At 58.2% G+C, this 11,345-nt stretch overlaps 1 protein-coding gene across 1 annotated transcript; it reads right to left on the bottom strand.

Moving 5' to 3' along the window:
* Positions 1–1,130: 1,130 nt before the first annotated feature.
* LOC134431270 (cyclin-dependent kinase 2-like) lies at positions 1,131–10,961 on the bottom strand. Its single transcript, XM_063179251.1, is given in 12 exon segments — positions 1,131–1,268; positions 2,410–2,558; positions 2,561–2,612; positions 6,242–6,266; positions 6,337–6,437; positions 8,380–8,522; positions 8,525–8,549; positions 9,496–9,524; positions 9,527–9,615; positions 10,641–10,712; positions 10,802–10,844; positions 10,847–10,961. Coding segments are annotated over 12 exon segments (903 nt in total). The 5' UTR covers positions 10,917–10,961; the 3' UTR covers positions 1,131–1,163.
* Between the last annotated feature and the right edge of the window lie 384 nt (positions 10,962–11,345).

Here is an 11,345-nt window from a genome sequence, read left to right as displayed (position 1 = left end):
TATTTTAGGGACATTGAGGGATTTGGGGGACACTTGGGGGGGAATTGGGACAACTGGAAGAATTTTAGGGACATTTTGGGGGGGTTTGGGGACATTTTTTGGGGGTTTGGGGACACTTAGGGAGGTTTGGAGACAGTTTTGGGGTTTTAGGTGGGAATTTAGGACATTTTGGGTGCATTTGGGGACATTTGCAGGGATATTAGGGGGTTCAGGGACATTTTTTGGGGTTTTGGGGACATTTTGGGACATTTGGGGGGGGGGGGGTGAGGTGACAGGCCACCCCCAGAGGTGACAACGCCACCCTGACCCCCCCCCTCCAAATGAAAAAAAACCCAACAACCAAAAGAAATTTTATTACAATTGTTCGCCTAAAAATTACCAAAAAATTTCGGCTCCAAAAAGCGCGAAGGGGGGAGGGGACAAAGGGGGGTAGGGGACAAAGGGACATCGAGGGGGTGGCATTGGGGGAGGGGTCAGCCTGTAAGTGCCACAGAACTGGGGGGGGGGGGGGGTGGCCTTGGGACCCCTCCTGGGGACGTTTTGGGGACAATTTCGTGGATTTTGGGGTCATTTTGGGGACATTTGGGGGACAATTGGGGACATTTTGGGGACAATTGGGGACATTTGGGGGTGTTTTGGGGACATTTTGGGGGTCCTGGGGCCATATGGGGACATTAGGAAAAGTTTTAGGGGCATTTTGGGGGCTTTTAGGATCATTTTGGGGCCATTTTGGGTTATTTTAGGGACATTTGAGGGATTTGGGGGACACTTGGGGGGAATTGGGGACAACTGGAAGAATTTTAGGGACATTTTGGGGGGATTTGGGCCATTTTGGGATTTTTGGGGCGTTGTTTTGGGGGATTTTGGGGCTGGTTTGGAGGGTTTAGGGATATTTTGGGGGATTTGGGCCATTTTTGGGAGATTTGGGGACATTTTTGGGAGATTTGGGGTCGTTTGTGAGGGTTTGGGGGCGGTTTGGGATCATTTCGGGGATCTGGGCCGTTTTGAGGAGTTTCAAGGTCGTTTTTGGGGATTTGGGGCCATTTTGAGGCCAATTTTGGGTCATTTGGGGGGATTTTGGGGCCGTTTTGGGGAGTTGTGATGATTTTGGGGATTTGGGGATGTTTTTGGGCTATTTTGGGGGATCTGGGGCCGTTTTGGGGTCAGAGGCGCAGGTGGGGCACGGCTCTGGTGACGTCCCTGAAGAAGGGGTGGCCCAGGGCGGCCTTGGCCGAGATTCGCTTGTTGGGGTCGTAGTGCAGCATTTGCTGGGGAGAGAAACGGGGAATTGGGAAAAAATGGGGGAAAGTGGGGGAAAATGAGGTGAAATTGGGAAAAAATGGGGGAAAAGGGGAAAATTGGGAAAAAATGGGGGAAAACGGGGGAAAATGAGGGGAAATTGGAAAGAATGGGGGGAATGAGGGAAACGGGGGAGAAAATGAGGAAAAAGATGGGGCAAAAATGAAAGGAAAGTAAGGAGAAAATGGGGGGAAAGGGGTAAAAAATTGGAGGAAAAATCCGGGGGAAATGGGGAAAAAGGCAGGGGAAAAAAAGGGAAAAATAATTGGGAAAAATCAGGAAAAAGTGGGGAACAAGGAAAAATTGGGGGAAAATCAGGGAAAAGTGGGAAAATCAGGGGAAAAAAATCAGGGAAAGTTGCGGAAAAACCAGAAAAATTTGGGAAAAAATTGGGAAAAATCAAGGAAAAATTGGGGGAAAATTAGAGAAAAACCAGGAAAAATTGGGGGGAAATTAGAGAAAAATTGGGAAAAATCAGGGAAAAGCGGGAAAAATAGGGGAAAAGGAGGAAAAGGGGAAAAATGGTGGCGGGAAAAGGTGGGGGGGAAAATCAGAAAAAGTGGGGAAAAATCAGGGGAAAAGTGGAAGAAAATGACGAAAATTGGGGAAAAATCAGGAAAAATTGGGGAAAATTGAGAAAAATCAGGAAAATTGGGAAAAATCTGGAAAAATCAAGGAAATTTTGGGGAAAATCAGGAAAAATTGGGAAAGTCAAGGAAAAAGTGGAGAAAAAGCAGGGAAAATTTGAGAAAAAATTGGGGAAAATCAGGGAAAATTGAGGAAAAAAATCAGGAAAAAATCAGGGAAAAGTGGGAAGAATTGGGAAAAATCACGGAAAAATTAGAGGAAAATGGGGGAAAATTGGAAAAAAATCAGGAAAAATTGGGAAAAATTCGGGAAAAAAATGGGAAAATCTGGAAAAATCAAGGAAAAATTGGGGCAAATCAAGGAAAAATCAGGGCAAACTGGGAAAAAGTGGGAAAAATGAGAAATATGAGGTGAAAAGGTGGGAAAAAGTCAGGAAAAAGTGGGGGAAAATCAGGAAAAAGTGGGAAAAATTGGGGGAAATCAGGGAAGATGCAGGAAGAAGTGTCCCTTTTGTCCCCTCACCGCCAGCAGCTTGCGTCCCTCGTCGTCCAGCGGTGGCAGCACCTTGGCCAGGTCCTGGCGTGCCCAGCGGGGGAAGGTGGCCTTGTAATCGGGCAGCGCCGACACCCCCGGCCAGGCGGCCTCGTCTGGGGTGCCCAGGGTGCGGAAATGCGGAACAGCTGGTCGATCTCGGAGTCACCGGGGAACAGCGCACGGCGGGTGATCTGAGGGGACATTGGGACATTGGGGACATTGGGGACAATGGGAACAGCTGGTCGATCTCGGAGTCACCGGGGAACAGCGCACGGCGGGTGATCTGAGGGGTGACAGGGACATTGGGACATCATTGGGACACAGGGACAATGGGGACAGCTGGTCGATCTCGGAGTCACCCGGGAACAGCGCACGGCGGTGATCTACAGAGTGACAGGGACATTGGGACATTGGGGACACCCCAGGGTCACAGGGACATTGGGACAATGGGGACAATGGGGACATTGGGGACAATGGGGACAGGTGGTCGATCTCGGAGTCACCGGGGAACAGCGCGCGGCAGGTGATCTGAGGGGACATTGGGGACATTGGGGACATTGGGGACACTGCTGGGACACAGGGACATTGGGACAATGGGAACAGCTGGTCGATCTCGGAGTCACCCGGGAACAGGGCACGGCGGGTGATCTGAGGGGTGACAGGGACATTGGGGACATCATTGGGACACAGGGACATTGGGGAAAATGGGGACAGCTGGTCGATCTCGGAGTCACCCGGGAACAGCGCGCGGCGGGTGATCTGAGGGGTGACAGGGACATTGGGGACATTGGGGACATGGGGACATCCAGGGTCACAGGGACATTGGGGACAATGGAACAGCTGGTCGATCTCGGAGTCACTGGGAACAGGGCACGGCGGGTGATCTACGGAGTGACAGGGACATTGGGGACATCACAGGGTCATTGGGACAATGGGGACATTGGGGACATTGAGGACATTGGGGACATCATTGGGACACAGGGACATTGGGGACAATGGGGACAGCTGGTCGATCTCGGAGTCACCCGGGAACAGCGCGCGGCGGGTGATCTGAGGGGACATTGGGGACATCATTGGGACACAGGGACATTGGGGACAATGGGGACATTGGGGACAATGGGGACAGGTGGTCGATCTCGGAGTCACCCGGAACAGCGCGCGGCGGGTGATCTGAGGGGTGACAGGGACATTGGGGACATTGCTGGGACACAGGGACATTGGGACATTGGGGACAATGGGGACAGCTGGTCGATCTCGGAGTCACCGGGGAACAGCGCGCGGCGGGTGATCTGAGGGGACATTGGGGACACTGCTGGGACACAGGGACATTGGGGACATTGGGGACAATGGGGACACTGCTGGGACACAGGGACATTGGGGACAATGGGAACAGCTGGTCGATCTCGGAGTCACCCGGGAACAGGGCACGGCGGGTGATCTGAGGGGTGACAGGGACATTGGGGACATCATTGGGACACAGGGACATTGGGGACATTGGGGACAGGTGGTCGATCTCGGAGTCACGGGGAACAGCGCACGGCGGGTGATCTGAGGGGACATTGGGGACATTGGGGACATTGGGGACAATGGAACAGCTGGTCGATCTCGGAGTCACCCGGGAACAGCGCGCGGCGGGTGATCTGAGGGGACATTGGGGACATTGGGGACATCATTGGGACACAGGGACATTGGGGACAATGGAACAGCTGGTCGATCTCGGAGTCACCCGGGAACAGCGCGCGGCGGGTGATCTGAGGGGACATTGGGGACATTGGGGACATCATTGGGACACAGGGACATTGGGGACAATGGGGACATTGGGAACAGCTGGTCGATCTCGGAGTCACCGGGAACAGCGCGCGGCGGGTGATCTGAGGGGTGACAGGGACATTGGGGACATCATTGGGACACAGGGACAATGGGGACAGCTGGTCGATCTCGGAGTCACCAGGGAACAGCACACGGCGGGTGATCTGTGGGGTGATAGGGGCATTGGGGACATTGGGGACATTGGGCACAATGGGGACAGTGGGGATACAGGGACATTGGGGACATTGGGGACATTGGGGACATCATTGGGACACAGGGACATTGGGGACAATGGGGACAGCTGGTCGATCTCGGAGTCACCCGGGAACAGCGCGCGGCGGGTGATCTGAGGGGTGACAGGGACATTGGGGACATTGGGGACATTGGGGACATCCCAGGGTCATAGGGACATTGGGGACATTGAGGACAATGGGAACAGCTGGTCGATCTCGGAGTCACTGGGGAACAGCGCACGGCGGGTGATCTGAGGGGTGACAGGGACATTGGGGACATCACAGGGTCATTGGGGACAATGGGGACATTGGGGACATTGAGGACATTGGGGACATCATTGGGACACAGGGACATTGGGGACATTGGGGACAGCTGGTCGATCTCAGAGTCACCGGGGAACAGCGCATGGCGGGTGATCTGTGGGGACAATGGGGACATTGGGGACACTGCTGGGACACAGGGACATTGAGGACATTGGGACAATGGGGACATCCAGGGTCACAGGGACATTGGGGACATTGGGGACATTGGGAACAATGGGGACATCATTGGGACACAGGGACATTGGGGACAATGGGGACATTGGGGACATCCCAGGGCCACAGGGACATTGGGGACAATGGGGACATTGGGGACAGCTGGTTGATCTCGGAGTCACCGGGGAACAGGGCACGGCGGGTGATCTGTGGGGCATTGGGGACATTGGGGACACCATTGGGACATCACAGGGACATCCCTGGGACACAGCAGATACAACAGGGACATTGGGGACATCACAAGGATATTGGGGACACAGGGGACACCCACAGGGGACACCCACAGGGGACACAGGGCTTGATCTCAGAGCCCTGGGCGTGATCTGGGGGCACACGGGGGTTTGGGGACACTGGGGACATCACCGGGGACACTCCCAGAGGGCTCTGGGGACACTGGGGACACTCCCAGGGGGTTCAGGGGTCACAGGGGACACCCCCAGGGGGGTTTGGGGACACTGCTGAGGAGGGGACACCCCAAAGGACACCTGAGCCCCCCCAAAGCCGCCCCGGGGGCGTTGGGGACATCCCGGTGTCCCCAGTCCCGTCCTGTCCCCTCCCCCCCCCCCGGGCTCTGTCCCCTCCCCCGCCCCGTGAGCCCCTCGTGACCCCCCCCGGGCGTTGTGGCCACCCCCGGGTGACGTGGGGGGGTCACACGATGTCCCCTCCCCCCCCAGACCCCACAATGTCCCTTTGTTCCCACGGTGACGTCACCGCGGGGTCACCCCAGGGGGGGTGGGGATGGCCTGGACACCCCCGGGGTCACCTGAGGGGGGTCAGGACATCAGTGCCACCCCTGGTGTCACCTCAGAGGGGTCTGGGGACACCCCTGGGGTCACCTGAGGGAGGTGGGGACATCCTGGGGGTCCCTAGTGTCACCTTTGGGGGGTCTGGGGACACCAGTGTCACCTACAAGGGACCCTGGGGTCACCTGAGGGGGGTTTGGGACATCAATGTCACCCCCAGTGTCACCTGAGGGGGGTCAGGGCATCCTGGGGGTCCCCCGTGTCACCTTAGGAGGGGTTTGGGGACAACTGTGTCACCCTTGGTGTGACCTGAGGGGGGTTTGGGGACACTCAGGACACCTCTTCACTGTCCCCCATGTCCCCAGTGGCCACTGAGCGTCCCCAAATGTCCCCTCAGTGTCCCCAGATGTCCCTCACCATCTCAGCCTAGGCTCCAGATGTGCCCTCAGTGTCCCCAAATGTCCCCAGTGTCCCCTCAGTGTCCCAAGTGCCACCCACCATCTCGGCGAAGATGCAGCCCAGGCTGTGTCACACCCAGTGCTGTGTCCCCAGTGTCCCCTCAGTGTCCCCAAATGTCCCCAAGTGCCACCCACCATCTCGGCGAAGATGCAGCCAGGCTCCAGATGTCCACGGCTGTGCTGTAATATTTGCAGCCCAGCAGGATCTCGGGGGCGCGGTACCAGAGTGTCACCACCTGGGGACAATGGGGACATCAATGGGGACATCAATGGGGACATCACTGACACCATCAATATCATCATCACATCATCAGCATCCCAAGGTACCAGAGTGTCACCACCTGGGGACAATGGGGACATCAATGGGGACATCGGGGACATCACTGACACCATCAACATCATCACCAACATCCCTAAGGTACCAGAGTGTCACCACCTGGGGACAATGGGGACATCAATGGGACGTTGGGGACATCACTGACATCATCACCAACATCCCTAAGGTACCACAGGGTCACCACCTGGGGACAATGGGGACATCAATGGGGACGTTGGGGACATCACTGACATCATCACCAACATCCCTAAGGTACCAGAGCGTCACCACCTGGGGACATTGGGGACAATGGGGACATCGGGGACATCATCAACATCATCATCAGCATCCCCAAGCTACCAGAGTGTCACCACCTGGGGACAATGGGGACATCAATGGGGACATCAATGGGGACATTGGGGACATCACTGACACCATCAGCAACGTCCCTAAGGTACCACAGCGTCACCACCTGGGGACATTGGGGACATCAATGGGGACATTGGGGACATCACCAACAATCACCAACATCATCACCAACATCCCTAAGGTAGCAGAGTGTCACCACCTGGGGACAATGGGGACATCAATGGGGACATTGGGGACATCACCAACAATCACCAACATCATCACCAACATCCCTAAGGTAGCAGAGTGTCACCACCTGGGGACAATGGGGACATTGGAGACATCACTGACATTATCATCAGCATCCCCAAGGTACCAGAGCGTCACCACCTGGGGACAATGGGGACATCAATGGGGACATTGGGGACATCACTGACATCATCATCAGCATCCCCAAGGTACCAGAGCGTCACCACCTGGGACAATGGGGACATCATCAGGGACAGAACACCCTGACCCCACTGGGGAACATCCCTAAGGTACCACAGGGTCTCCACCTGGGGACATTGGGGACAATGGGGACATCATCAATGACATTGGGGACATCACTGACACCATCAGCAACGTCCCTAAGGTACCAGAGAGTCACCACCTGGGGACATTGGGGACATCAATGGGGACATCAGGGACATCATCAACATCATCATCAGCATCCCTAAGGTACCACAGGGTCACCAGAGAGAGAGGGGACACTGGGGACATTGGGACATCATCAGGGACAGGACACCCAGAGGTATCACAGTGTCACCACCTGGGGACATTGGGGACAATGGGGACAATGGGGACATCGGGGACAGGAAACCCAGAGGTACCAGAGCGTCACCACCTGGGGACATTGGGGACATCGGGGACATGGGGACATCGGGACATCACTGACATCATCATCAGCATCCCTAAGGTACCAGAGCGTCACCACCTGTCACCACAGAGGGGACACTGGGGACATCAGGGACAGGACAAGCCTAGAGGGGTTCTGAGCCCCCAAATCCTCCACCTGGGGACCCCAAATCCCCTCCAAACCCCTGAAATCCCCCCCAGATCCCACACAGGGACCCCAAATCCCCCATAAATCCCCCAAATCCCCTCACCTCGTGTGGGCAGGTCCTGACAGGCACCCAAAAGCGCGGGCCAGCCCGAGGTCAGCCAGCTTGATGGAGCCCCCAAACCCCTGAAATCCCCCCCAAATCCCACATAGAGACCCCAAATCCCCCTCAAACTCCCCAAAATCCCACAAAGGAACCCCAAATCCCCTGAAATCCCACCTGGGGACCCCAAATCCCCCCACTTTGTGTGTGCAGGTCCTCACAGGCACCCCGAACGCCCGGGCCAGCCCGAAGTCAGCCAGCTTGATGGAGCCCCCAAACCCCTGAAATCCCCCCGAAATCCCCCCCAAACTCCACACAGGGACCCCAAATCCCCTCCAAACCCCACAAGGGAACCCCAAATCCCCTCACCTCGTGTGTGTAGGTCCTGACAGGCACCCCAAAAGCGCGGGCCAGCCCGAAGTCAGCCAGCTTGATGGAGCCCTCGGCGTTGATGAGCAGATTCTGCGGCTTCAGGTCGCGGTGCAGCACGCGGTGGGCGTGGCAGAAGGCAGGCCCTGCAGCAGCTGGAACAGGTAACTCTGGGGACAGCGTTGGGGACATTGGGGACATTGTTGGGGACAGCTCTGAGTGAGCCCTGAGTGAGCCAGGGGACCCTCAGGATGGGTTTGGGGTTCTGGGGTTAAATGGCAGAAGGCCAAGCCCTGCAGAATATAGACAGGTGACTCTGGGGACAGCGTTGGGGACATTGGGGACATTGTTGGGGACAGCTCTGAGTGAGCCCTGAGTGGCTCTGGGGACCCCCAGGATGGGTTTGGGGTTCTGGGGTCACATAGCAGAACACCAGGCCCTACAACACATGGGACAGGTAACTCTGGGGACATCATTGGGGACATTGGGGACATCAGGGTCAGACCCCTGAGTGACCCCTGAGTGACCCAGGGGACCCCCAGGATGGGTTTGGGGTTTTGGGGTCACATGGCAGAAGGCCGGGCCCTACAATAGATGGGACAGGTAACTCTGGGGACAGCAGGGACAGCGTTGGGGACATCGTTGGGGACATTGGGGACATCAGGGTCAGACCCCTGAGTGACCCCTGAGTGGCTTTGGGGACCCCCAGAATGGGTTTGGGGTTCTGGGGTCACATAGCAGAACACCAGGCCCTTCAGCAGATGGGACAGATGACTCTGGGGACAGCATTGGGGACATTGGGGACACCACTGGGGACATCAGGGTGAGACCCCTGAGTGACCCAGGGGACCCCCAGAATGGCTTTGGGACAGGTGACTCTGGGGACAGCTTGGGGACATCAGGGTCAGACCCCTGAGTGGCCTAGGGAGCCCTCAGGGTGGGTTTGGGGTTTTGGGGTCCCCCAATGTCCCCCCCAGATGTTTAAGGGTCCCTCTCCCAGATGTTTTAGGGTCCCCCCAGGTGTTTTAGGGGCCCCCCCAGGTGTTTTAGGGTCCCCCAGGTGTTTTAGGGCCCCCCCAGGTGTTTTAGGGTCCCCCCAGGTTTCAGGGTCCCCACCTTGATGAGCGGCAGCGCGATCCCGCTGAGGACGAGGAGTCCATGAACTTCTTCAGGTCCTGGTGCAGGAACTCGAACACCAGGTACAGCTTGTTCTCCGTGTGGATGACATCCAGCAGCCTGGGGGGACATGGGGACAGCTTAGGGACAGGGACACAGGGACAGCCCTGGGACACGGGGACAGGGACATGGGGACAGGGACATGGGGACAGGGACACCAGGTACAGCTTGTTCTCCGTGTGGATGACATCCAGCAGCCTGGGGGGACATGGGGACAGCTTGGGGACAGGGACAGGGACACAGGGACAGCCATGGGACACACAGACAGGGACATGGGGACAGGGACATGGGGACAGGGACACCAGGTACAGCTTGTTCTCCGTGTGGATGACATCCAGCAGCCTGGGGACATGGGGACAGCTTGGGGACATGGGGACAGCTTGGGGACAGGGACAGGGACATGGCCTGGGACACGGGGACAGGGACATGGGGACAGGGACATGGGGACAGGGACACCAGGTACAGCTTGTTCTCCGTGTGGATGACATCCAGGAGCCTGGGGACACATGGGGACAGCTTGGGGACATGGGGACAGCACCTGGGACACACGGACAGGGACACGGGGACCCCACAGGGCCTGGCACAGCCTCAGCACATCCTGGGGACACCCCTGGTCACAGGGGACCCCCCAGGATTCTCTTGGGGACCCCTCCTCGGTGACCTCTCCCCCAGGACCCCCCAAAACCCCCCAAGACACCTCCAGGACACCCTCAGGACATTTCTGGGGACCTCTCCTGGGTGACATCTCCATCAAAACCCTCCAGGACCCCCCAAAACACCCCAGGACACTCTTGGGGACCCCCTCCTCAGTGACACCTCCCCCAGGACCCCCCCCAAGACACTCCTGGGACCCCCCAAACCACCCCAGGAGCCCCCAAAACACCCCCAGGACCCCCCTGGGCACCTCTCCTCGGTGACATTTCTCCCCAAAGCCCCCAGGAACCCCCAAATCCCACCCCAGGAGCCCCCAAAACACCCTCAGGACATTCCTGGGGACCCCTCCTCAGCGACATCTCCCTCCAAACCCCACCAAGACACCCCCAAACTCCCCCCCAGGACCCCCCTGCCGAAGCCCCCAGACCCACTTGACGATGTTGGGGTGGTTGAGCTCCTTGAGCAGCGAGATCTCCCTGATGCCGTGCTGGGGACACCCTCGTCTCCCTGCGGTGACAGCGGCACGGGGGGGGCCGTGAGCCTCGGGACCCCCCCCGGGACCCCCCAGAGACCCCCGGGGACCCCCACTCACGTGTCCAGGCGGATCTTCTTGAGGGCCACCACCTCCCCCGTCACTTGTTCCGCGCCTTGTAGACCACGCCGTAGGTGCCCTCGCCGATCTTCTCCACCTTCTGGAAGTTCTCCATTGGGGAGGGGGCGGCACCGGGGAGACCCCCGGGAATGGGGGGGGACCCCCGGGTGACACCGGGAATGGGGGGACACCGAGGGGACAGCGGGAATGGGGATAAGGGGCGGGTTTTGGGGAAGGGGAGGGGGGGGGTCTGGGGTGGTTTTGGTGGTCCTGGAATTGGGGGCGGTGGTCTCAAGGTGGGGGAGAGCTCTGGGGTGTCCCGGTGGTGGCACGGGAGTGGCACCGGGAGGGGGGGGTTGGGGTGTCCCCGGGGGTCTCGGGGGGGGGGGGTTTCTGGGGGTCCCGGTTGGGATATCCGGGATGGGGGAGGGGCTCCGGGGGTGTCCCGGGGGGTTCCGGGGGTCCCGGTTGGGATATCCGGGATGGGGGAGGGGCTCCGGGGGGTCCGGTTGGGATATCCGGGATGGGGGAGGGGCTCCGGGGT

Source organism: Melospiza melodia, chromosome 31, assembly GCF_035770615.1.
Source record: "Melospiza melodia melodia isolate bMelMel2 chromosome 31, bMelMel2.pri, whole genome shotgun sequence".
NCBI lineage: Eukaryota > Metazoa > Chordata > Aves > Passeriformes > Passerellidae > Melospiza > Melospiza melodia.
Note: the sequence above shows the minus strand (reverse complement) of the source record. Positions and strands in the feature narration are given on the sequence as shown.